At 48.8% G+C, this 27,775-nt stretch overlaps 1 protein-coding gene across 4 annotated transcripts in view; it reads right to left on the reverse strand.

The window, feature by feature from the left end:
- MTCL1 (microtubule crosslinking factor 1) overlaps positions 1–27,775 on the reverse strand; it is a 128,944-nt gene that overhangs the window by 22,268 nt on the left and 78,901 nt on the right. For 2 of the 4 annotated variants that reach the window (XM_042961513.1, XM_042961517.1), the window contains exons 5-10: positions 25,376–26,719; positions 24,113–24,244; positions 16,520–16,612; positions 13,947–14,177; positions 12,107–12,304; positions 2,347–2,514 (exon numbers count right to left, since the gene is read on the reverse strand). In XM_042961513.1, coding sequence (XP_042817447.1) covers positions 2,347–2,514; positions 12,107–12,304; positions 13,947–14,177; positions 16,520–16,612; positions 24,113–24,244; positions 25,376–26,719 — 2,166 coding nt within the window. The remainder of the gene's footprint in view (positions 1–2,346; positions 2,515–12,106; positions 12,305–13,946; positions 14,178–16,519; positions 16,613–24,112; positions 24,245–25,375; positions 26,720–27,775) is intronic. The other 2 variants (XM_042961516.1, XM_042961515.1) reach the window with 2 other exon arrangements.

Here is a 27,775-nt window from a genome sequence, read left to right on the forward strand (position 1 = left end):
CTTCCGTGATACAGTCCGGATTTCTGTTTCAATCTTTTGCACATTCTTCCTCTCCCTCATAACCTGACTAGGTGCGGCTCCTCAGATGTACTATGCTCCTTTCTTCACTGTGCCTTTTTTTGTCTGAAACATCCTTTCTCTCTTTTCCCATGTACCCACTCTTATTCATCTTCCAAGACTCCTGCTAAGCAGCAGCACTTTCATGAACACCCCCTCCCTGAAACCTCAGGCTGAGGTGTGGGCTCTGCATCCCCCTCCCCACCCCCCACCCCCCCGGCAGCCCTGCATATAGGCCTCATGGGACACTTATCACACTATTACAAATTGCCGCCCTTGTCTGGGTCTCCCACTGCACTGACAGCCCCTTCAAGAAACATCTTATTTGATGGCATCTAGAACAAGGTGTGAGTTGGGAGTTAAGTGAAGGAATCACAGACATGGGCATTGACACCACATGGCCTTCACGGAGAGAAAATACTTAACTTTTGATAGAATTCACTTGTTTTGCTTTTAAGTAGAAGAGAGTAAAGACGGGGGGATTATAAGTGAACCATACTCGGCCTGCATTCACTGCTTCCTGGGCTGCAAATGTGTCAGAAACTTCTTCAACGATTTGGGCGGAAGATGAATCTTTACCTAGTACCGCCTTGCTTCTAGGTTTGAAGTCCTATTTTTATTTCTCAGTGTTATTGACTTTTCCAGAGGCTTTATGTGTAGCACATGTGTGGGTGGATGCCAGGTTTCTCTAAAACAAAGATGAAATATTTTGAAATCGGCTCATCTCAAAGATTAGGCCTCCTTTCTTTAGCTACACCTACACTTACATCTTTGAAAATATTTAGCTTTCTCCCCCACAAACATATTTTAAAATAGGCTTAAAGAGCATCCTTACTCATTTTTCCTCCACTGCGGACGCTTCAGGCTGTGCACTCAGATAAACCAGAGCATCTAGTAAGAATCTCCTACCGGGCAGGTAGACAGGATTCATAACTGGGTCAGCAGCTCTGCCAGCCTGGCCTGGTGCTTTGGTTTTGCTATGCTTTGCTGCTTCCTCTGCAGAGAAGGCTGTGTCTCTGCTCTACCTAGGGCTATGAACCTGATAGCGATGCTCCCTTGGGCCAGCTGGCAATGCATTTGAACTTGTGGGTACCAGGGAAGCTGTTTGCTTTTGACATGACAGGCCCTTTCATCTCTTATCAAGGCCATTTGGAAGATGTCTCCATTCTGGGAAAATTTCTTTGTCTTTCATGACTTGGCCAATTCATATAAAATTTTAATTAGTTTAAGATTTGCCTCAAAATAGGGCCTAGAAAGTAGATTATCAAAGATGCACAGATTTCCTCCCATGATGATCAAGGGGCTGGAAGAGATCTGGAGAAACAACCTGAGTGAGCAGACCCTGGGCAGGAAGTGACATTGCTTTTAAGGATTTCCAGGGAGAAAACACTTAAGAAAAGAATGTTTCTGGAGAAGTCTGACCTTAACAACCATGGCCCTGGTCTAAAATCTCCAAAGAGTCTCTGCTCTGTTGGGAGGGTGCAGGCAGGACCCTGTTCTCTGAGCACTGAAGGCTCCATGATCTGAGACCGGACACTTCCTCTGGGCCTCCATTTCCTCCAGGGGAGATAAGGACACGAAACTGATCAGACCTCCAGGGCACGTAGTGGAAGGTCTACAAGCTCTTTTCAGTATTTGGAGAAATCTAAAGGAATGCACATGTTTTCCTTTTCCAGAGATAACTAAGCCACAATCTGCATTTTCTTTGTTCCTGTCTGAACTGTGTCAGCGTGTTCTGATCACCACTTCATGCTGGGCCATCCTTCGATGGGGCTAAGTACCGCCTCGTTCAGTGCAGAATGGGAAAATAAATGCTACTGGCCAAAGGCGTTCAGTGGAGACTGTTTCCTTCTCGGGAGAGGGACTGGGAAGGGGGACAAAGGTGTCTCAGAAAGGCTGGGAATTTAAAAAAAAAACACTTTTTTTAATGTTTATTTTTGAGAGACAGAGCGTGAGCAGGCAAGGGCAGCAAGAGGGGGAGACACAGAATCTGAAGCAGGCTCCAGGCTACCAGCTGTCAGCACAGAACCCACAAACTGCAAGATCATGACCTGAGTTGAAGTTGTACGCTTAACGGATTGAACCACCCAGGCGCCCCAAGGCTGGGAATTTTAAGGAGAGAGAGTGAGCGACCGAGCGAGCTTGCAGCTGTTCCAGGCTTTCACCTCGGGGTCGATGATCTCTTTGGACAAGGACCACCCTGGATCCGAGGTACTGTGCCTTCTCCCCACCTGGCCCAGACAACGGAGGCCCCACAGTTGGGGCAGGGGAGACCCCGCGGGCAGGTACCTGTTCCAGGCGGCACTTGAGCGCCGCCCACTGCACGTCCCAGGCGGCCTTGTCGCTGGCGTACTGCTGCTGCAGCCGCCGCCGCGCATGCTCGTCCTCCCGCAGCTCCGCGTGCAGGTCCTCCAGCAGGGTCTTGAGCGCACCAAACAGCTGCTGGTTTTCCACCACCTGCAGGGGGAACATGGAGTCGGGTCTGCCAGTTCGTGCCAGGGTTTTCTTTAGGTCCGAAGAGGAGGGGAGCCTAGCATCAACGGGGTGCCGGGCTGTGTCCAAGGGGCTGTTGCGGTGGGCGTATGCAGAGCAGGTGCGAAGTCTGCACGGTTAGTGGGACGCAGCCAGGGGGTCCCCCTGCTGCCGGCTGTCAGGCTCCTGGGGCTAAGACTCCTAAGGGCCTGTCGGAATAGGAGGGAGGCTGGCACTCAGGCTGGTCCTCCAGGCCCAGAAGCAGAAGGGAGGAAGCTGCAGGAGGCCACGGGGAACCCGGGGCTGCGAGGACGCTACATGTGACTTCAGACGTCCAAAGCTGTGACTGGGGATGCAGATCTAGCAAGATCTGAACACTCACCAACATATTCTGTCATTTTAATACCAGCCACTGAACCAGAAGGGAATTAAAAAATAGGCTCTGTGTCTCTTATAAGCACAGCGTGGTCATACTGTGTGGCTTGTATGGATCAGTATGGCCATGTGGGGAAGGGCATGCTGAGCTTTCATAAACAAAGCCAAAAGTGAACGCTTAACTTGTTCGTGAAGGCTTCCTCATGGTCCTCTGAGATAGAATCACTGTGCCCCTCCTTTCTGCTGCACCAACAGCATGAATAACCATGGCACCTACTGGTTTTCTCCTGCCGCTCCTACTCACTCCACTGCCACGGTAAAGTACAGGGGTGGCGGGCGGGAGACAAAACCTTACCCACTCCTGATTTCCAGTGTTTCACACAGTGCTCAGCCTGTGGGAAGTACGCAAACAGGTCTCATAAGTGAAAATGGGATTTTTATCCCTAATCTGCTTACACCTAACTTAGAGATTTTATATTTTCTAAAATCCACCCTGCCCTTTGAAGGCACATTTCAAAACCATGCTGGCTATCTTAGTACATTTTGGCATGGACACTATACCAGAAAGGTTTGTCTAAGTGCATTAAATCCTGAATCAATTATGGTACCTGGATAATAAAAGCCCCATGAGCTCCTCTCTTCCAGTTGGGCAGAAAACACTAAGTGCATCATGAGCTTCCAGACTGTCTCCGGGGAATCTTGTTTGGTGCATTTATGAGGCAGGTAGAATTAAAGCTCTCTCAGTTCTGTCTGGATGCAGACCATCTCGACTTTGGGAACACAGGACCCCTTATTCTCAGAGCAAATCCCCCCTGCTTGATAAACCTCTCATGCCAAGGGCAGCAGGACGCTCACTACTCCCAGCTCTCCTGCATCACGTGGAGAGTTGGTCGTGATTCTAAAACTAGTTAATCCCCTAAACACATGTGCACATAGATAAAAATGGTCAGCCACATTTGGGAAGAATTTAAGATACTTTGGCTATATGTTTGGATTTAAATGAAGTTGAGTTAGAAAAGAGAAACTCCTGGGGTTCCTGGGTGGCTCAGTCGGTTATGTCTCTGACTTGGGCTCAGGTCATGATCTCGCGGGTTGTGAGTTTGAGCCCCGCATCGGGCTCTGTGCTGACAGCTCAGAGCCTGGAGCCTTCTTTGGATTGTCTCCCTCTCTCTCTGCCCCTCCCCCCCCCTCACTCTCTCTCAAAAGTAAAATAAAAACATTTAAAAAAAAGAAAAGAGAAACTCCTTAACATTAGCAAATTTATTGCTGAAAACTCCCCAGTTTTCCCTGTAAGTTGTCTGAAGTTATATGTGGTAGACTTTCAATTGGGTGGAAAAAGGCCTATTTGTTACCGTTTATTGGTCTTTCATTTTTCTTTCTTTGAACACCAGTTTTTACTTTAGTAGCCCTGAGACTGAAGCCATGAAGGGTACAGTTCAGTTAACATTTTCAAGATTCAGCCACTAGAGAACCTTCTAAAAATCCTACACATTCCTTCCAACCACCTGAAGGTAAGAAAATTACCACTATACTCAGCGAGCTGCTCAGGATATATGTACAACTATAATAAATAACTATAATAAATCAACCTGACACCAAAAGTACTTAAAAATTATGTAAGCACAGGTGAGTGAGAAGAGGTATTGCGATTTTTTTGTTTCAGAAATACACATCCTTCTGAGTACAGAATTTGTTTGAAAAAATGTATTTATATTTTATGGTAGATTCGTTTGGGATTTTCATCTTTGGATTTTAAATTTAAAAAATATATACATTACTACTTTTGGGGTCCTGGGTGGCTCAGTCAGTTGAGTGTCTGACTCTTGATTTTAGCTCAGGTCATGATCCCAGGGTCATGGGATTGAGCTCCACATGGAACTCCACACTCAGCGTGGGGCCTGCTTGGGATTCTCTCTCTGTCTCTTTCTTGCTTTCCTTCTGCCCCTCTCCTTTACTCATGGCTTGCTCACTCTCTCTCAAAAAAAACAATCACTATTTTTTAAGTCTAAGCATTTTAAGCATAACCTAATGGTAAGAGGTTTGATCCAGTCTGAGTAGTCATCTCATGCTCGTGGAAGAAAAAGCAGAAAACTATATAATCAATTCTTGTATGTAATGGATAGCTCCCTACAAACCCCACTTTGTGAATGTAGCCAGCCTGTAGGGTTCTTAGCCCCGCACTAAATGCCTCTGACAACATTAGGACCGGAACTTTGTGGTCCTCGAAAGCAGGTCACATTAATAGTCCTTTTGCAGACTGAAATTTTGGTTCCTCTAGAAATAAGTACTTGCTGCCATTAGCAAATATCAGATTAAATAAAATTAAGCCTTAATGTTTTCATGCACATTTGGGTCAGAGTGATCAACATAATGTGCTGTTATACCAGTAGAATATTAATCATCATGGCAGGAGTTCAAAAACTGCTTTGGGATGAAGGTGGCCAAAGGGAGCAGGAGAGTCCACAGAATCAATGTCATTGATACTCGTTATTATAATCACCCAGGAGCAGCATGTGATATGGCAAGAAGCCAGACTAGCTCTCGGCCATTGGTGCACAACGCCAACGATTGATGTCCAAGAAAAAACTTCTCAAGACCCAGATGGGCCTGATGCTTATCAACTTTTCACAACAAAAACAAACAAAAACCCCAAGCCCCAAACCCAGTAATGAAGAGTAATTCTAATTGCTTCTAATGGGTCAGAGGGTGTGCTAAGATCAGGTATGCTGATCATTCACCTGCATGATGTTGTTACCTGCTTCTTGCATCAGTGCTGGGTGCATACCGTCACGTTCCCTGTTACAGACGAGGAACCAGAACACGCAGCAACTAAGGAACTGCCAGGCTCTCTCTGCTAGGAAGTGCAGAACACAGACTGCAATCCAGGTCTGTCCCACCCAAGGCTGGACAAACCGAGCCAAGATATTTAAATTCTGACATTATATTCTACCCAGGTTTTTGTTGTTGTTTTGTTTTGTTTTGAAACGTTGCCTAAGAGAGCCACTTAATCTCTAGGAGCGATTTCCATCCTCCATATCAAAGGTAATAATATTAGTGAGCCATCCTGAAAGAATGCTTTAAAGTTACTTGTGTTACTTTTTCTTCCCGCGGTGGCCCTTGCTGGGCAATGTTTTGGGTAAAAAGATGATCCTAATCAGGTTAAGAATGGAATCAAGATTCTCTGGTTCGTTTAGAGGTCTTTGGGTGAAAGTCTTCCTGGATACAGACTTTTCGGAAACTTCTGTGCCAGGGGCCCAATTATGCAACCTTTTAGCTTATATATCTGTTAAGCATAGGTCAATTTCAATGAAAAAGGCCAACGTTTCAATCTCTTCAAGATCAGCTTGTTGGCTTTCTTACAAAAAAGCAGGAATAAAATGGCTCCACCATTTCCTTTTCCTTAGGCTAAGGGCATTTGAACCCTTCCAAGTTCATCTCTTTTGGGCAAGCCTTACAATAATTCCAAAATTGGGATCAGGAGCTGGACTGTGCTATAAAGTGTTAAACTTTATACCAGGTTCAAGGTTGGGCTTCAGCTAATTAAGGCTGCCACCCAAATATACAATAAGCATTAATGGAAAGTGAAGAGGAAGTTTCTGAGAAAGGTAACACACCAAGATATTTGTGATGCAATGCCAGCTATTTGATAAAATCGTTCCTGCGTAAGATTTCTAAGATACGTGTTTCATAATTCTGTGAAAGAGCTAAGCTACCATCAACCACTTTGCCTGTATCAGAGCCATTAATGCTGGAGATGAGTGTAATCTAACACTGGAACAGATACATTGTTCTGTTCTGTTGACCTGCTGCTAAGGGCCCACCCACAGAATGCCAGATGGCCTCTACTTCCTATTCATTTAGGCTAGTAGACACAGGCAGGGAGTTCTAGAATGCTGTGGTAGCTGCCCTTGACCCCCAACACAGGGAGGCATAGGTCCTATTTCGTAATTACAAAGAGGGACACCTCATACACTATTCAATAAAGTAACCCCTCTACCGGCAAGAGTCCCAAGACAAGTCCTTTACTGTGCGATCAGACAGAAAGGATACATTTACACATCCAACAACATTTTACTATTAATAAGCCATTTGTCGTTCTTACTTCCGTTGTTCCATTTGGATTATTTTTAAGATTCTTTTCTAAAACTACCATCCTCCCACAGATGAAAGAGAAGGCGTCACTGACGACCGGCCACGAAAACATAATCTCTGATGGAGGGTTACAGAGATGAGAAATTCATGTTTGTACAAAAAAGTCGTTTGTCCTTTGGTTGAGAATATGCAGCTGATCCGGGCCACGTGGGCTCTGTGCTGCAGGTCACTGTAATTTTCAGAGAGGTTCCCAAGAATAAACGTGGGTTTGTGAAGGAATTGATGGACATGTAATCAGTAAGTTATAAACCCAGAGTTACCAGCCAAAGGCTTCAAAGAAACCGGGGCAGGTCTGATGGACATCAAGTGGCCAGATGGGAAGAAATCACTTAGTAGCGAGGTTTAGGGTTTGTTGCACACGTAGAAGAGTATGTCATAAACTGCTGACCATGGATGGCTAACACTGGGAGGGGGGGGTGGATGGGGACTGAGAGAGTCCTTTCCTGAGTATCCTTCAGCATTTGTGGCTCTTCCCCTCCTGCATCTGTGCTATTTGCACAGTAACAGAAACAAACAAAAACACACAGCAAACATGAATTATGTTTCATAATTATAAGCTCTGGTCTGGTTCTTTTTTTTTTTTTTTAATGTATTTACTCTTGAGAGAGAGCAAGCAAGTAGGGGGAGGGGCAGAGAGAGAGGGGGACAGAGGATCCGAAGCAGGCCCTGCACAGACAGCAGAGAGCCCAACATGGGGCTCGAACCCACGAACCATGAGATCATGACCTGAGCTGAAGGCAGATGTTTAACCCACGGAGCCACCCAGGCGCCCCTAGTCTGGTTCTTTTTATAGAGTTGCTTATCTCCTAGGTGAGGTTATATAGTTGCAAAGTCCACAGAATAAACCATGGTACAACATACAAAATTAGGCTCAAGAGGAGAGCTTCCTTATTAAAAAAAAAAGGGGTGGGGGGGGCGTCTGGGTGGCTCAATTGGTTGTGCGTCCGACTTCGGCTCAGGTCATGATCTTGCAGTTTGTGAGTTCAAGTCCCGCGTTGGGCTCTGTGCTGACAGCTTGGAGCCTGGAGCCTGCTTCAGATTCTGTGTCTCCCTCTCTCTCTGCCCCTCCCCCGCTTGTGCTCTGTCTCTCTCTGTATCTCAAAAATGAATAAATGTGAAAAAAAAAAAAAAGAGCAGATCACAGTTCTGACATACAGGCCCTGTCTGGCAAAGGTGCTCTTTCGGAAAGTTCCTGCATCTTGGGCAAAACAGAAAAGTGGGTACCCACGTGAGTCGAAGTCTGGGAGGCCCGGGGAGCCAAAGGCACTGACTTTTACCTAGGATGGCTCTTGAAGGCCCTAAGCTCCAAATGAGTCCTGGACTAGTGAGTGACAAAGGTCCAGGGGAACAGATTCTACTTGGTCCTAAAGCTGGGTCCCAAGGGAGGCTCTTAAGTGACCAGCTGTGGTTGGAGACTAACATGAAACATAATTTCATCAGATCTTGCTCTGAGTTTTAAATCAGGTTCTCTATATTTATACTCAGATGCTTTTTTTTTTTAATTTTTTTTTTAACGTTTATTTATTTTTGAGACAGAGACAGAGCACGAACGGGGGAGGGGCAGAGAGAGAGGGAGACACAGAATCGGAAGCAGGCTCCAGGCTCTGAGCCATCAGCCCAGAGCCTGACGCGGGGCTCAAACTCACAGACCGCGAGATCGTGACCTGAGCTGAAGTTGGAGTCTTAACTGACTGAGCCACCCAGGTGCCCCGATGCTTTTTTTTTTTTTTTTAAGTTTGTTTATTTTGAGAGAGAGAGAGAGAGAGGCAAGGAAGGGCAGAGAGAGAGAATCCCAAGCAGGCTCTGCACTGTCAGCACATGAACTCATGAACCGTGCGCGAGATCATGACCCGAGCCGAAATCAAGAGTCGGATGGTCAACCAACTGAGCTACCCAGATGCCCCTATACTTAGATGTTTTAATAAAGAATATTATGCCACATCCCTGGAAGAAAAAGTGACTTCTCTTTGAATAAATTAATCCGATTCACAGGCGATTACCTATTAGAACCACACAATTCTGGCACTGTTAATCCCCTTGCATTAAAAATCTTGATTTTGGGAATTACTAGTAGATAGACAACACATATGAAGCCTTGGGTCTCTAAAGCTTAACATAGTGGCAAGCTTCCTGGAACTAGGTGAGAGCTATCCAATAAGCTCTTGCATGTTTTCCAGTTCTTCCAGAAGACCAGGTGAGCTAAAAGTGCTTTCTGTTGTCGAGGACAGTCGGGTTCCTGCCACTAGATCACTAGTCGTGTGACTAAAGATCAGTTAACAGGGAACATTCACACAGCTGAGTATTTTCCAACATGATAATTAAAAACATTTTTTTAACGTTTATTTATTTTATTTTTGAGAGACAGACACAGAGTGCGAGAGGGAGATGGGCACAGAGAGAGGGAGACACAGAATCTGAAGCAGGCTCCAGGCTCTAAGCTGTCAGCAAAGAGCCTGACACGGGGCTCAAACTCATGAACACTGAGATCATGACCCGAGCTGAAGTCAGCCGCTTAACCGACTGAGCCACCCAGGCACCCCAACCTGGTAATTTTTTATGAATTATTCCCAAAGTTGACTCGATACATTTTACCTCTTTGGACATGATGCATTTTGCCATTTACTGCGTGCAGCTGTGAGAATATTCACTACGACCCAGAGCGAAGACCGAGGCCTGGGAAATTGCCTTCCTTGGGAATATAGCCTTGGGAAAGGAGTCAGGCCACGCTCCCCGTTCTGATTATCACCTTGGCAGGATCTCAGGGTTTCTGCAAAGGGCGCGGCTCTCTGAGACACGTGTTCTTTTTCTTGCAGGCAGGCTGTCCAGCTAATACCCATGCCACGAAAGGGAGGCAGACCCGCTAACTGAGAATGTTCACTCCCAGGCAATCAGCTGTCGTACAGTAGAGCTCATTAATCTTCTGTCCTCGGATGGACGGCATTGTGCACTTAACTGCTATGGACAGACGGGTCCATTAAAGGCAGTCCTGATTCTGCCCGTCGGCACCCTACCCCGCAGGCCCCCCGTGTGCTTCTAGCGCAAACTGTACAAAGTGATTAGCTCTTGCAAGGGGAAGAGCTAGGAAATCAGCTTGGGAAGGACGAGGCAAAGCGAGATGACACTGAAGTACACTGAACGTGAGGTTCCAGCTGAGTGACTCTGCATTATTTCCCACCCCAAGGGTAAAATTTTCCATGAGAATTGTTTCGAAAACCAGATGTGTTACATTTTTTTCCCTTTTCCTAAGCATTTGGATGCACGCGTGGGAAACACCCAACGCGCGATCTCAGATGCGGCAGGTTTATGGCGAAGTAGTAATCAACAGATGTATTTGGGCTAATCACAGATACTTTGTAGAACGGACTGACAACATCTCTTTTAAAAATAATACAAGTGGTAGGTTTTAAAGGATTATTCGCAAAGGAGTATTTTATTTTCTAACCAAATCAATTGCTGGAAAAACTCACTCCATGAGCTAAAATCTCCCCAGGGACACTGGCATAACGACAAACTTCCTAATAATTGTAATTAAACGTTCATCTGAAAGTATAATCTCTTTCTCGAGTCATAGTGTTCAGGGAAAATGAAGGACGGATGGGTGAAGAGCTGAAAACAGCTCTTCAGTTGTGAAAATCTGATTTGACCGTGGAGAGAAAGCCGACGCAGGGAAACACACATATCCCTCAGGACTGTGCTTAGACATCATTCCTTTTCCTCATTTGGATTTGAGCCAAAGATCTGATGCCAGCCCTCTCCCACTTGACCCCTCTGTGGCTCTGGGCTGAGGGAGGAGCCGCAGCTGTGGAGTCCAGTGCACAGGGAGTGCCCACAAATGTCAGCGGCTGAGTGGTGACAGCCACACCCGGGGTAACTGCTGTGCTCTGGGTCCACCCGTCCCTGCCCCTCACCCCAGAGCCAGGGGTCTAGGGCGTGGGGCTTTGGGTTCTGCCCTGCAGAACTGTCAAAGAAGCAACACAGGGTCAGAAAGGACTCAGTCCAGAAAGCCTTTAACGCTGGATGCCTCCTAGGGTCTCAACACTCTAAACCCAACACACATGCTGTTTTGTACAGAAGCGTGAAAAATCTGGGTGGCAGGAACACTACCTTTTGGTTTATTAAGCAGGGGCTACCTGCTTAATAATTAACAGACGTGGCATTTGGCAATAGTTAATAATTATTTCACATTATACACTGAAATCCCACCTCACTTTAATGTGCTTTCATTTTTTTTTTTTAACTCATTTATTTATTTTGACAGAGAGAAAGAGAAAGCATGAGCAGGGGAGGGCAGAGAGAGAGGGAGAGAGAGAGAGAATCCCAAGCAGGCTCCCCATTGTCAGTGCAGAGCCTGATGTGGGGCTTTATCTCACAAACTGCGAGATCATGACCTGAGCTGAAATCAAGAGTCAGATGCTTCAACGACTGAGCCACCCAGGCGTCCGTCCCCATGCTTTCATTTTTTTAAGTCTCATCAAATATTTTTATTTCAAGTGGCCCAAAAGGAACTTAAAACACTTTATACATGTTTAGGATTAAAAAAAATACTTTCTCTTTCCTCCTTATGCATCATGTTGCCATATGAGTGATGTTTCTGATGCCTATTCAGCTAAACCTCAACAAAAAAAGCCCTGTACATTCTGGCCACGAGGAGGGCGCTGCACTCCTGTGGCCAGTACCGTCTTCCCAGGAAGTACTGTCTCTTCCTGGGAAGAATGGTCAACCTCTGTAAAGCCACAGATCACTCTACACACAGCTCAACATTTCCCCCTTTCTCTTTCTCAGGGATGTTTGCTGACCTCTGCAACTGATCTGATCCTACTATGTCCTTGTGTATACATGTAAGCCTAACAAACTAATGGGCTGACCCTGAAATAAAAGACTTAATGATACAATTTCTAGCACAAATGCAGCTACCAGGCAATCACAGGCAGCCAGAGGAGTTTCCTGCTCCCTGGAACACCAGCACATAAAAAAAGATGACACAGACATAGACTGACAGTCTCCTCTCCCACATGTGGGTAGAATGAGGGGCTGGGACCTCGGCACCCACCTGCTTGTGGAGCTGCCCCCCATGCGCAGGCTGCAGCCGCGATCCGTGGTCACCAATCTGCACAGGGGAGTGTGGAGAATGCTCTCCCATCGAAAAGCCGCAGCCTGGACCATTGTCGTCCCGGTCTGGGCTGTCCCCCTTCGGGTCCCCTTGCTCTCCAAGCTCACCGAGCCTGGGGAGGGTCTCTGGATGCTCACTCTGAAAACAGCAGGAGACAATAATCACAGCTCCACCCAAATCCTTTGCTGTGCAGCCTGGTTTTTATTGTTTGAGGATAATTCTCCACTTTATGGCTTATCAAATCTTGACTTCTTAGCCTTTTCCCAAATGTGCTCATTTAGCCCATTTCATGAACTCACTGGCCACCTTCTTCATTTATTTACTTATTTTTTAAATGTTTATGTATTTATTTTTGAGGGGGGTGGGTGGGGCAGAGAGAGAGGGAGACAGAGAATCCCTAATAGGCTGTCAGCACAGAGCCAGATGCAGGGCTCAAACACACAAACCATGAGATCATGACCTGGGCTGGATGCTCAACTGAGCCACCCGGGTGCCCCAACCCTCTTCCTTTGAACAGCACATAACGGGTGCCCAGTTGGTCAGCAAAGATTGGAAATTTTACTGTAAGTTATTTTGGCAATGACAAATTCTATGATTTATAAATGATTATTCATTAAAGTTATGGTTTTACAAACTAGAGGAGAAACTCCAAAGGACTGATGAGAAGGAGACTTTACAACTACTTCTAGGTTTTGCTTAATGATGGTTTTCTCAGTCATGGCTCTTTGGAAGCAGGTTGAATTGATTTTGGAAGACTTTCTTCCCTCCTGGAGGAGAGAGAATCCAAGTATCTTCCCCTTCCTAGGATGACTGCAAACTATATACACTGCTCACTAAAGTAAAAGCAGACAAAAAGTTCCTGGGAGTCTAAAGGAAACTGACACTTATGATGCCTTGAAGCCCCTGACACAGGAGTCACGGGTGCGGATGCTCAGAACCTCAGTGGTCCCAGCCCTGCACGCATCAGAAGGCAAGGCTGGAAGGAGCCTGCAGAGCTCGAGGTCACACTGGCTTAATCAATAAGATCAATCAGAAAGGAAGTGGCTTTGTCCTTGTTCTGGGATGAATCTGGGAATATGGAGGCACAGGAGGGAACAGGCACGTGCACAGATTCTGAGGGCAGCAAAAATCTGGCCCATCTGGAGCTTATAAAACGGCATTGGCAGAACGGGCTCTAGCATTTAGGAACAAAAACCAAACGGAAAGAAGAGAGAAAGATTTAGAGCCAGGTTGGACAAACCAGCAAGGCGGAACGAGAGATGGGAAGGGACTCCAGGTGACAATGTCCATGAATCCATAGATGAGCGGCAAAAGAAATGGCAGCAAAACTGTGCTGCACGATGGAGTCATAGACCAGGACTCTGAAAACAAGGTCAAGGGGTGCCTGGGTGGCTCAGTTGGTTAAGCGTCCGACTTCCACTCAGGTCATGATCTCGCGGTTTGTGAGTTTGAGCCCCGCATCAGGCTCTATGCTGACAGCTCAGAGCCTGGAGCCGCCTTTGGATTCTGTGTCTCCCTCTCTCTGCCCTTCCCCACTCATGCTGTCTCTATTTTATTTAAAAAAACAAAAAAACAAAAACGAGGTCAAAGGACAGCACGGGATTCTTGGTCTAACGTATAACTCAGCAACCTGTTGCATTTCCATGGCCTGCGCTGGACTTGATAAAATAACGTGAAATGGCAGAGTGTGACTCTGTATGTAGAAGGCAGAGGGACAGCAGTGCCTGGGGGGCAAGAACAAAACGGACGCAAATAAAACAAACGCTCTGGGCAGAGGTACCTCCGTGAAATCCTCGCCTTCTTCCTCCATCTGTTTCCCTTGCCGCCAGAGCTTCAGCAGCCACCTGAGTTTGACGTAGAAAAGGAAAATGTTCTGCTTCAAGGAACGGAGCTCCTGCTGCATCAGATTTCTCTCATCACTCCAGGTTCGCTCATGGAGGGTGTTTTGCAAAGCCAGGCTGTGCATTTCTAGCTCTTTCCACCTCAAGGCGTAGAGGTGCTCCTCCTCCATCTTGAATGGAAAAAAGGAGAGAGTGTGACAGTGGCTCTTCCCACCTGCCACCCAAGCCAAACCAAAAGTCTTTGCAAACTGCCGTTCAATCCTTACCATGTTGCACCTGGGACGTGAAACACGGAAACTCCCTGAGACATGTACTAGTTATAAAAACCTCAAGGGTTTTCCGATTCAGAAGCAAACCCTATTTCAAAGTAAGGGGTTATAATCGATTTTCATTGTCAAGTCTCTCGGGGTGTTTTTAGTGGTCTCTAAACTTCAGGAAAATGGTTTTTTGGATGCACTACCTGCAGCTGATTTCCATGCAGATTCCATGTGCCCTCTGGATGTGGGCTTGCACACAAAGGCACGCTGGGATTGTAAAGGGGGAGTAGGTGGAGATCCTTCTCCTTGGCTTCCTGAGCCTTCTGGTGTGCACACCCCCAGCAGAAGGTGGAGATCGCCAAGCTGACGGAGAGGCCCGCAGAGAGCAGGCGGGCGAGGCAGGTCGGGGAGCAGGGATTTCTCTAGATGTGAGGTCCTCTGCTGCATACAGTGGTGGGCAAACAAGAATCTGACAACCTGCTGCCACACTTAGGACTTCACGTTCCTATCAGTTATGAGTGACCCTTAGGGAAAGAAAGCATTGCTGAAAAGGAAGTGTTTCCCTTTGCTATGCTAAGTTCCTGCTTTTCAGCATGGGTACAGGCACCTTACAAGCAATAAACCATCATTATGTCGATAATGACTAAGCCAAGGGGTGTGAATAAAATCTTATTGCACAGATTAGGGCACAAGAATAATATCAATAGTAGCTAAAGTGATAGACGGGATGAAAACTTTCTGTTCCACAGTCCGAAAAACAAGCGTTAGGATGCCAGCCTTGTTTTGAGCTGTCCTCTCCCGCTTTAACACGCCCCCTGGGCCAAAGATCAAGGCAGTGAGTTTTGTTTTGTCTCACTTTCCTAAAGTGCTAGATTCGTGCGCAGAAACCATGGGGATGCGACAATGGCTGCCTGAGGTCCACGCCTATGTGTCCCATGTGCTTAAAGCCACTGAAGAGAAGCAGCTCTGGGAAGGTCCTGGGTCTGCGCACAGACTTGCGTGGCCAGTCGTTGTACCGGATCTTTTTTGCACTTCAAGCTGCGATAACACAAAATAGTGGTGATTTAATTCACCACCTTGGCAGCCTCAGAGTCCTTCCAGGGGTTCTCTGCCCCGTGGGCACAAGAGCAGGACAGAGCGGGGAGAGGGGCAGCCTCCCACACTGGACATTCACCGTTTGCAGTGTTATCTCAGGCCATCGACCAACTGGGGAGGCTTCAGCACCCTAGGCCGCAAAGCGAAGCTAACTTGGGATGTGCAGAGCACCTAGCTCAGGGCAGGTATGCCAGAGGTTCTAGAGTGTTAGTCAATGGAGGCCAGGGAGGGCGGGAGGTGGGCGACTGGGGGTGGGGCTGTTCTGTCTGCTATTCTGCAGCCTCCTGCCAACGTTCCTTCCCAGACTCTGACTTCCCCAAACGTCCTGGCTGCCTCCGCCTGTCCCATGACGCCAAGCACTTCTCAAGTCTCAGGGTCGGTCCTCTGCCCTCAGGACACGTTAGGAAAAACTGTCCCTTTCCCTCTGAACAAGCCTGGATGACCTCTCACCCCCTCCAAGCTGCAACACACTCCTCTACCCTGAATCCAACCACGAGGCACACCCGGGGCCCTGCCATTTTGCATCTCCAGGATGGACTCACTTCTCAAACATGATTTTTGGTGCAGTTAAAAAAAAAAAAAAAAAAAAGGGAAAGTAAGTTATTTAGGAAATAAGTGCCCGTGTCTGCTAATCCTTTCTCTTAGCAACTCTGGTAACAGATTTAACAGATAAAGGATGATTAGCCAGGTTATTCTAAAATAGAAGAGTTAATGAGGCCGCAGCTCAATTAATGGCAGGTTTTTGAAGACAACCGTTTAGGGTGAGCTGCTAAAGTTTCTACCAGAAAGCTTACCACATCGAGAAAGCTTACAAATCTGCGGGACAACAAAAGTTATGGACACACTTTTCATGTCCAGATGCATGAAGGCCCTTATTTGATTTTTCTTTGCTGGCCATGGCTGCAGGAAAAGGTAGATTCGATGTTCGGAAGAACTTCCCGCAGACCACAGCGTAAATACAGTCAAAGCACGTTCTAGAAGAGAAAGGCAGACAGTTCTCTTTAGGAGACGTCTGAGGGGCCGCTCAGTGGAGGATCCTCCAGCCCCGTGAGTCCAGGAGCCTGTGCACGACAGCTTTCTCTCAAATACATCCTGCCATCTGCCTCCAGGGGCTGTGCAGTCAGAGACCTGGTTGTGCTGAAATCGCGTTACATATTTACCTTACGAATCCTGTCTGTAAATTTCTCTGTCTCCTCTTGATGCAGTCTGGCCGCCTGTGCAAGCTGACCCTGCAGCTCTTCTAGCGATACACTCTGTTCAGGTAAAACAGGGGGGCCCCTGAGCTGATCGGTGGGATAAAGGAAGGGGTTTAGTGGACGCGAGGACTCTGCCTGACGTGAAGACGCAGGACAGACATCTGCACAAACCGGGGACACACACGGAGCGACACAGCACGTGCGGGCGCTGCAGCAGGGGAGTGAGTCTGGGGCAGCTCCCCCAAGATCCTGCCCTGGGCTCTTGTGTCGTCTGTGACGGAAGCCTGGACGCCCTCATCTCTCTCCTGGGAGACAGGTGCGTCGCGGTGCCTGTGACCCGAACTTCGACCACCATGGTACCCACCAACCAGGCTGAGACCCAATTAGTCTCTGCTACCACAGCAGGTTTTCAAAATGCCGGGGCGGTCAGAGCTGGCAACTCTGATCGAGTCAAACGTGACCACCTCACACGAGTCGGTCTCTGAGATTCACTGCCCGGGTTCGTTCTAAGCTGCATAATTAATTTGCTCATACGCTTTCTTAGTAGAGATTTTCGTGCTCAGTCCAGAATGCCTTTTTCTTTCCTGGGCAGCGGTAGGCTGGATGCTCAGGATAACTGGGGTGGGGGTGCCCAGAAACACTGTCTCAGCCTTTTCAGTTGCACACAGTGCCTACAAGGAGCTGCACAAAGTTCTGCTTATTACATTTTAGGTTAAAAATAGTCAAAGGAATCTTTTTTTTTTTCATGCTTCTCATTGGTAATGTCTACCTACTGGTACAGCCTATCTTTTGTGTCCAAATGGCAACGATAGAGAAATCAAAGCTACTATTTTTGAAAGAAACGGTATTTTTTTTTTTTTTTTAGAGATGGAAACAGTTACATTAAAATCAGTGGGGGGGGGGTAGCTATGATCTTGTATTAACCTGGGTTGACCATGTGCCTCCAGATGGTGTGTGTGTGTGCGGAAGCCAGCAACAGAACATAAACTTTCCTTTCCTTGGGGATTCCTAGGCCACCGGGTGACAATCAGTTCAAAGCCTAATCTTGGTGAGGCTGGCTCTCATTATGGTTATGTGAGGAAGACTTCATGCTGGTCGATAAGCTTCCCTCTACCAGCAGGCAGATGTCTGTCCAGTTGAGCCCTACACAATGTGCAGCCCTTTGGAGCCCTGGTTCATTGCTTTCTCTGCCTGTGTTGGACCCAAGGCCCTGTGTCCTGTCCCCATGCAGCTATTAAAACCCACGGCTCTGGCTTACCAATCAATTCTGGCAACTATCCCCCTAACAAGCTCACCCAAAAGCCAGAGACTGCTCTAATGTTCTCTTCCGAAATCAGTTCCACCCCTTGAAGATTTCCCCAAATTTCTCGGGAATTCAGCTACATATTTAAAACGGCATTTTATTCTTTATGCAGCACTTAAAAAATTTTCTTTTAATGTTTATTTAAAACTCTCTTGAGAGACAAAGAGAGAGAGGCAGAGCACGAGTGAGTGAGGAGCAGAGAGAGAGGGAGACACAGAATCTGAGCAGGCTCCAGGCTCTGAGCTGTCAGCACAGAGCCTGACGTGGGGCTCAAACTCACAAACCGTGAGACCATGACCTGAGCCGAAGTTGGACGCTTAACTGACTGAGCCACCCAGGCGCCCCTACTTTATGCAGCACTTTATTCAACAAATATTTACTGAGCACCTACAGTGCTTGGCAGTGTACTGGGGATTTAGGAGTAAATAAAGCTGCCCCAAATCTCTGCCCTCATGGGGTATCCCTTCTGACGGTTTAGGGATTTTGCACAGGAGTGCTTTCAGGTGACCCAGGCTACTCTCCTCCCAGCTTTACTTTTCAGTTACTCATTAGTCTATACATTTAAAATGTAAAAATCCTTCATGTTTTGATACATCTAATACTAGCCCGAAGCTCAATATTATTAGATGTTGAAACAGGCATCCTAATCAACCCTTTTAAGAAAATCAAGTAGCTGTTAATTTAGTTTCTATAGTATTAAACCAAACTAGTTAGTTTGGTTTTAATCTTAATAAGTCATGTACAGGGGCGCCTGGGTGGCTCAGTTGGTTAAGTGTCCGACTGGAGCTCAAGTCATGATCTCACCATTCCCGAGTTTGAGCCCTGCGTTGGTCTCTGTGCTGACCGCTCAGAGCCTGGAGCCTGTTTTGGATTCTGTGTCTCCCTCTCTGTCTCTGCCCCTCCCCACTCGTGCTCTGTCTCTCTGTCTCAAAAATAAATAAACATTAAAACAAATTTTAATAAATAATGTACATAAACTTTTTTTTGTTTGTTTATTTATTTATTTTTTAGAGAGAGAGAGAGAGAGAGAGTAGGGGAGGGGCAGAGAGAGAATCCCAAGCAAGTTCTACACTGTCAGCACAGAGTCCGATGTGGGGTTCGAACTCATGAACACTTATGACCTGAGCCGAAATCAAGAGTCAGACGCTTAACCAACTGAGCCACCCAGTTGCCCCTACACTGTTTTTATTTCAAACAAATATATGAGCCTCATACTTCAGCATTGTTTGACTAAAAATGTGTCCCTCTGTTGGAGCCACATCTTTGAAGCGTCACAGAAAAGGACCCGTGATGTCCTACGACATTGTTTCTCTGGGGCATCTGATTTACCTACAGTGGCTCTGTGTCATCTGTGGAGTATGGTCAACAACGGAAACTCAGTCCTCTTCGTCTATTAGAAGTTTTATTTTTCTTTACTGTCCGTTTTTGCGCGTGGAATCTTAAAACTCCTCCTGACAGCTAACTGTTCCTAGCTGGGATGCTGTCACTCCAAATTACAAAAAACAAAGTACAAACATGCTCTGGTCAAAGTTTCGGTCCAGAATTATTCTACCGTCACACGACTGCATCCAGCCACATACATTTGGAGGAAGTGTTCACATAACACCTAGACCTCTAGACAGACTCTATTCCACCTCTACCACGAGGACTTCATTTTCTGGTGAGTTCCATTTTGTTCTGGCCAGTTTTGTTACTGCTTCTTCCAGAAGCCATAGATGAAGTCAGCACATGTGTGCATATACTTGGCATAAGACCCCATGTCATTTTATCCATTGTGGCTGGTATTTCACAGCTGGGGCATAAGGGGTCACAAATGCTTCATGTGTGTCGTTGACTAAGGGATCAAAGGAGGAGTTGGGGAAGAGAGCCCTTTGAGATTCCTGCTCTAGAAACTCAATCCTCTGGTTTCATTTATATCTGAAATGTGACCAGTGCCCATGCTCGGCCACTTCTCATTCAGAACTATTTTTAAGGCGCCCCACACATTCCGAGCTGCATATCCTATACGTTGTTCTCTCTTAACAAGTGGGACTCTCGCAGCAGGGTTGTCGGGAGCCACAGGGAGCAAAGTCAGGGGACAAATCTGGTGCGCAGTGGGAGAACAGAGCTAACATGTACTGAGATGAATAGGTACGAGGAATATCTGTCCTTCTGAGCTGTGAATTTTGGTGTGCCTCATGAATGGGTTAGTGGGTATTAGTGGGTTCTGGCTTCAGCTTTCTCTGCCTGTGATCGTTTTAAGAGTGCTGGGTGTGGATGTTCCCGTCCCCTCCTAAGATTAGAGTGTGCACCATCTGCGAGGCAGGCCTTCTATTTGTTGTCACCTAGTGACAGACTCGTCATGTCCCAAAATGCAACAGTGTGAGAATATAGCTTTTCTTTTTCTCCTTCTTGGGGTTACTGCTGCTGCCGGTGGTAGTTCTGGTAGTAGGTGGTTCAACCCGGCCCAAATACCCACATCTGCCAAAATAAGAATGCATCTTCTCTTCTCTAACCCCAAATATGAAAATCTACAAGGCAAATAACATGGAAGGCATTTCACAAATGGAGCTTGAGGAATGGATCCATTTTTAAAAAAACTTCTGCTTAAACACAGAAAGTTTCTGCCCCCCACCCCCTGCCTTTTTTAAGCTATTGATAGCAGGTATCCGATCAGCTCCCCACCCCCAAAGAGCTAAAGGAAATTCATGCAAGTATAGTAGTAATCGGCTTGCACAGACGGTAATTTCAAAGGCGACGTAAGAGGAAGTGAGACAACTCCTCGAGGCACGCCGGCTTCAGTCTCGGCCTCGTTCTAGACAGAAGTGTCTGGGTTCGCCTTTTCTGCACTTATGGGGGCATTGTGCACTGTCACACTGACGGCCTGCATGAGTCTTCACCGGGAGATGCTTCTGGGTGGGTCGGGCTGCCCTGCTCACGGACAGGAGCTCTGTGTACCGTTTCACGACAGCCTCACGGGAAAGAGGTTGCGGGCCACAGATCGGGGAATGTTTTCATTAGAAGGCTTTTAAGAGTTCTACGTCTAGCATTGTCCACTGTACAATTCTTTAGCCCAGTGTCATATTCGAAGACCAAACTAAGCAGTCTGTTGGGGTGACATCCACCCCAGGGACACAGCAGCTCTCTCAAGACCCCGACTCTACAGACAGTCTATGTTGGGTTCCTCTCATAAAAGGAAAAATGACAGAGCTATCAAAGTGGTCATAGAATAGGTTTTATCTTTTAAAAAAATACTTTAAAATATAATGTGTTTGCACATATATAACTGAACCTTCCATCTGAAATGCCTTAGGGAATAGTCAGAACAAAGGATGCTCAAGTCCCGATTAATACTATTCCCCCTTCTAGGAAATGATGCTGCCTGGGCCTTGCCTTTCACGATGAGCTTTTTCCCTTTGTCATCAAAATTTATAAAATGAAAGGAAACTGGACAGATGTGTAAAGGAGGCAACATACCATGCATGGCAAGAGAACTAGGTGTGCCGTCACTCACCCCAGCGATCTGGGTTTCAGAACATCCTCCACAGGAGATGGAGCTCTTCTGAGCAGCACCCCCCACCCCCCACGTCAGGGTGGGGAAAGGGCTGAACCAGGCCTGAGGAGTCCCTTCGGGACCCGCCCCGCCTCGAGCACCAAATACCCGGGGACTTCCTGGCAAGCCACCTCACTCTCAGACCTCGATTTTCTCACGCTCAGAATGAGGCCCTTAGCCTGAAGATCCGACATTCCCTCCCGAGCTCTATCGTGCAGGGATCCTAAGTCACCACGTGGCACCAGCTAACTCTGCTAATCTATCGCTCACGGAGGTTTATTTTCGCACAACACTCAGTTTGATTCAACACAGTATTTTCCTCTCCCCGAAGTTGCTGGTTTCCAAAGCTACACAATGCCGTGTGTGTGTATGGCAGGCAATGGGGAAGCTTCTCGACGCCCCGGCATTAAGCAACATTTCCTCAGAGTTTAACTAAGCAAGGCGGCATGTGACGTGCCTTGAATGTTAAACGAGGAGGAAGCTGCAGTTATCCTCAAACAGCGATCAGAGAGCGCGGGGCTGCCTTGTTTAGCCGGAGCTATGCTGGTACAGCATCAGGAAGCAGCCAGTAAAAAATCTGCGCTCTGGGGGGGCAGAGGACACTGGAACCACAGCTAGGGCAGCTGTGACACTGCTTCCCACCTGGCCATCTTCAGTGGCAGGGCATATTTCCCTCTTTATCCATAGCCACACTTTACATTTCCAGAGCGTCCAGCGCTTTTCGGGGTACTTTCTCAATAGCTCATCGGCTCTGAGAATCTACGAGTAATCACGTGAGTCAGGGGGAACAGTATTTCTCCTCCCATTTCACAGATGAGAAAACAAGAGGCTGAGACTTGCTTGAGAAAGAGCTAGTAACGGACAAAGCTGGGCTTGAGCCCAGGGATCCTGACGCCCGTGCCAGACTGGATTCCAGCACAGCGTGACCTCCCTGTTAGAAAGAGCTAGTGGTACAGCGTTAGCTGCGGACTAGGAAATGTGTCTTCCTGAGGGTTCGTTCCATCCTGGAGAGGAATCATTCAGTTCTTTTGAAATGTACACAATTGTGAGGTTGCTACTGCCCAAGCAAAGCAGCATTCTCAGATAAAGACCCTGTGTGGGGCACAGGCCGATCAAAGGGGCTTACCGCGAAAGTTGCAGAGTTATAAGACACAACAATCACTAAATCTGTATTTGGGGAAACCCCCAACTAGGTGGTGTTTGCTTTCACTTTTGGTATAAAACCTAGGGACATCTTACCTGCAAGTTTGGAATGAAACACACTAGAAATGATATGCTGCGATATATGCCCAACTCCAGGCCCAAGGACAGTGTCCAGAAAACGTTTTCTAAATTACAGATGCTCGTTCTTCCAGCCGGGAAGGCCCGGGGTACCTGTGATCGTCTGTGGAGGCTCCGCACAGCACACTGGGCTCCTGCTTGCTTTCTGGGAGTTTGGCCCTGACGTGTGCTCGGCCCTCAGCATGCGGGCTGCCTCCTTGTCACGGCTCTGTGTGACTCATCGTTACATTCTTCCCTTTGGGGCAAGGACCTGGATGCTACCTTCTCGGACAAGCTGGGCCTCTGCCAAATAATATAAGGATGGTGGGACTACACAGGATAGTTCCGAAAACTGTTTTTGTTTTCATGGAAGCCTTTCAAGGGCAGTTTAAATGTGTTACCGTACGCCCAAATCAATGAGGGTAGGGATGTGACATACTCTTACAGGACAGGGGAAAAGCCCAGACCAGAGATACGTGAGCTCAGCTCTGGGTAAGCCAGCAGCCCCGTGTGCCGACCTGTGATGTCAGGACCCGCAGCTACCCAAGGCGCTGGCTGCAAGCTGAGCTCAAGGGCACAGGTGCTGCTCTACCCCAAGTGCCTCTGTGAGCATCCCTTCGTAGTCAAATGCCTGACTCTTTTGCTGAGTGAGCTTCAGTGTGCTTCCAGGAGTGAGTCCCCTGTCTTTGTCACCTCTGCTGTTTGGGAGCCACCGGGATGTCTTAGAGCTGAGCAGTAACATCCCTGCTGGGGCTGGGAAATGAAGCCTCTTCAGCTAGACCTTTCCTAACGTGGAGCAGGATGCTCTATTCCTGCAATCACCCACCCTTGACCAGCAGTACCGGAGCCAGCGAGTCATTCCTCGGGGACACCTGTCTCTCTGTCCTGGGTGGAATTACTTGGCAGGAAGAGCTTTCACCAACAGGACGGCTGACAACTGTTTCGCGCGATGGAGCTTCTAGGGTGTCTGGGAGCTTTGTTGACAAGAGGTTACCAGGGCAACAGAGCCTGCTGAAGAGCCCCCAGGCCGGGAGCACACTCCCTGCTTCTGCTCACCGGCTGGAGCACTGTCACCAGAAACTACAGGACAGGCCACATGAGACACAGGGAAGGACAGTTTCCTCCACACCAGCAAACACAGTGCTTGGTTTTCATGCCTGCTTTTTCTAGTGTTTGACACAAAGCTATGGAACACTCACCAATCAGTCTCCTATGTTTTGCTAAAGCTCCCGGCGCCCGTGGGCGGGACGATGGCCGTCGGACCCGGGTGCTGGCAGTCCGCTGGCATTCACCCTGTGCAGACCCTTGTCTTCCATTTGCATGCAATGGTTTGAGTACCCGGGAGTCCTGCCTCGTTCCATCTCAGCCCACCACATCCCCTAAGGGCCTTGGACCCAGGGAGGAAACATCACACAGCCAGCCACACAGCAAAAGGAGGGGCGGGAGGGCAGGGGGTGCTGACCTCTAGACTGAAGTAGCTCTGGCCTGCCTGCTGGCAGCTCCCAGCGTCCCCATCAGCCCGGCGGTGCAGCTGTTCCGGCTCTTCCCCGCGTTCCTGACCCGGCTGCCACTCCGGCTGACCTCTCAGTTTGGACTGTTAGGTGCATGGGAGGGATTTGGTTTGCTTTGGTTTGGTTTTGAATTTTAAATAAACAACAAAGGGGAAGGGCGTGGTGGTGGGGGGGGGTAGGGACTGGGGCTCGAGAAAACGAAAGTGGGCAAGGCAGACAACTGAAACCACCACCAGACGAGGAAAAGCATGAACAGACACAGCGCCGTACAAGAGTGACGAGGACAGAGCCAAAATGGGGATGCGCAAGACGATGGGTGAGAGATCTGGAAAGCAAAAAGAGAAACAGAGGGGGGAAGAAGGCAGAACACTGGTTATGAGGCGCATGCAATGGGGATGCGTGAATCAGACTGAACTGCAAGCACACACCCACGAAGGATACGGAAACAAGGCTCCTCCTTCCTCGCTTGTGGTCGAGCAGCAAAAGCCATAATCCAGGAGGCAGCTGGGTCATGCACCCAAGGGCGACGCATAGGAAAGCAGTCCTTGGAAGGCCACTCCACTCCGCCATACCCTCGGCTCACGGAGGGCAGCGACTTTCTCCATCAGAGCCATCCTTCTCCCGGGGGCCGACTCCTCTCCCCACTCTGGCTCATCTTCCAGCAGGAGCCACTGGGCCTGGCTGCCTAGGGCTTTGCAGAACTGTACTGTGTCCCTCCAGCAATCAACCCAAGCAGGGATGCAAACGCTCCTGAGCGAGTCTGCTAAGTATCCTGACTGTGAAATGAGTTTGTACTTTGTTTTTAAACTCCTCTGCTTCTTCATCGGGACAGCCGGTCGTTTGAGACACCAAAAAAAAAGGAGAAAGGACGGACTGCGTCGATCCCTATCGCTTCCATTGGGGTGAGCCTTGTGTCATGAGGGAGGGCCTCTAAGCCAAGAGCAGCGGCGCAGTTTAAAAAAGAAAAAAAAAAAGAGCGGAAAAAGGTAAAAGAAACAAGGAAATCAAAGAAAACTCAAAAAAAAAAAAAAAAAAGAAAAGAAAAGAAACCCAGCCAATAGAAAGGATTTGGTTGACACTTGAGGCTTTAGTACAATGCAGGTTTGAAATCATAACCAAGCAGCCGTGAGCAGAATGAGTTCAAGTGCAGCAATGCCAGCGAGAAGGAGGAAGAGCAAAACGGAGCAGGGAGGCAGAGCCAGGAGCCCCCTTACCTGCAGGTCCGGGACCAGCTCCTTGCCCAGGTTCCCGACGGGGGAGTCCCGGGATACAGAGGTCACAGTGGAGAGAAAGCTGGAAGACTCCGTGAGGTGGGGCAGCGGGGACAGGCCCTCCAGGCGCTCCCTCAGGCCGTCCCCGATCCGGTTCACCTGCTCCAGGAAGGCCTGCAGCTCCTTCCTGAAAGCCTTCATCCTCGAGTTGATGGTCCCCAGCAGCGGGGGCTCCTTCTTGCCCCCCTCGCCCGTCTCCCCTGCCCCCTGGACGCCAGACCCCGGCGAGGCCTCGCCACCGCCCTGCGGCCCCACGTCGTCCCCGAAGCCGGCGGTGTCTGTGATGAGGCGCTCCACGGTCCGCTCGAGGCGCTCGGCCTCGTGCTTTATGCTCGCCAGGCACTCGGTGTCCTCCCTGGCCCTCAGGAGCTCGGCTGGACACGGATCGCTCGCCTCCGACGGCTTCCCGCTGCCAAAGCCCGACGTCTTCTCGCACATGTCCTCTGAGTCGCTCTCGCCGCCGATAGGGCCTTCCCGTTTGGGCTGGGGCTGGCGGCCTTCCTCCCCGTCGCTCTCCTTCTTGCCCTGGTCGCTGTCCGCGTCACTGTCCCGGGGGCTTGGGGCACGCAGGCCCAGGTGGGCGGCCAGGTCGTAGCGCTGCACGTTGGACAGGAGCACCCGGTTCTCATACTGCAGTTTCAGCACCTTCCCGCTCAGCTCGTTGATCTGCAGCCGGGCTGACTTCAGCTCCTCCTGCAGAGGTGCCCCGCTGCCCACGCCCTTGCCTGTGCCCGTGCCGTCCGCCAGCCACCCGGGCTCCGGCCGGGGCTCAAACTTGACCTTGCTCAGCTCATGGGTCAGCTGCCGGTTGTGGTCTTCGATCTCGGATATGGACCTCCGGAGCAGCTCCGCTTCCTCCTGCACAAACTGCAGGTGCCGGCGGAGCTCCGTCGAGGACTCCAGGGAGTCGCCGAAGGGTGAGGTAGGAATGCTTGGGGCGTGGTCCCGGCCCGCACCCTCTCGCTCATACTGGACCCGCAGGTCCTCCATTTCTGCTTTGAGGCCTCGGTTCTCCACCTCCAGCTCCACGATCTTGCGGCCTAAGATGTTGGCTTCTTCCTCAACCAACTTGAGTCGCAGCTTCAGCTCGGCCTCCCTGGTGCTGGGCGGCCCGCCCGCTTCCCCCGTGGGGAGAGGGCTGTCCACGTCACCGTAGACGGCCTTGTACTTCTGGAGCTCCTGTTCCAGCTCGTCCTTCTCCCTCCCCAGCTTGGCCATCTTTTTACGCATCAGGGAGCCTTCCTCTTTGGCAAACTGAAGCTGGCACTTCAAATCGGCACTGTCATCCTGCCAGGAGAGAACAGCCCGAGAGAAGGGTTATTTGAAAATACCAAATGTTCGTGTTTTTGATGATTTCCCTTGCACCTCGCCCCCGACGCGCACACAAACACAAAACAACCATCTTTCTGTCAGTGCGTCGAGTTACAGGTAGAAGGAGCCGACAAAGCCGAGGTGAGCCCAGGCCTTCACGTAGGGGACACCGCAAAGGCCTTCGGTCTGTTGCTTTCTCACAGAAACCAAAGAAACCAAACGATTCGTTTGGGGGGAAACATGCACATGGAATCCATCACACAGGTGATGAGTGAAGAGGGCAGAAAACGGAATGAAACCCAGTGTCTGTTAGCAGCACAAAGGTTCGTCCTTATTTTGTGGGTCCAATCCGACTAATCGCGAGCACCGGTGAGAGAGGCCAGAACCCCTCGCTAAGCCCGGTGTAGCAGACAGGCTTCGGTAGCTACTTCCACGTGTCGCCACTCACTTCCTCCACAGTGTGGACCTCCCTCATCTACGGTGGCCAGCAATCCACAGGTATTACCAGGACAGAGAGGTCCTAGTCAGAGCCCCGCATTCTATGGATTTGCTGAGACCCTGAGACGTGGCAATTCAGCTCTACTCCTGCCCTCGTCTCCCCACCCCCAGCATATCACAAGGATGACAGAAGGATGACAACACAGGATGATAGGCAGGAGGCGGTTTTGGAAGTCGAGGTGTGGAGCAAGTACCACGTGGTTAGGATGAATTGTGGTTGCAGACCTAACACCTGGGTTACTCACAACCTTTCACCAGGCAAGGGCAACGTCAGAACTTTTGTTCTGTTCTGCTCCCTTCACTTGCTGTAGCACAGCAGGAAATTAAACTCAGAAACCCAAGGGTGGAGTTAAGTGTTCCAAAACTGGAGAAGTGGTTCTCACTGGTAGAAGATTCTGGAGGGTCCCTGAAGCAGACTCTCTGCTGCTGAAAGCCCTCACTGTGTGGTTGAGGTCCAGAAGGCACGTTTTGAACCATTTGGAAAGTTGATTGTGCCTTCTCAATGCAGATCTCAATGCCTCGGAACTACATGAG

This window comes from Panthera tigris, chromosome D3 (assembly GCF_018350195.1).
Source record: "Panthera tigris isolate Pti1 chromosome D3, P.tigris_Pti1_mat1.1, whole genome shotgun sequence".
Taxonomy (NCBI): Eukaryota; Metazoa; Chordata; class Mammalia; order Carnivora; family Felidae; genus Panthera; species Panthera tigris.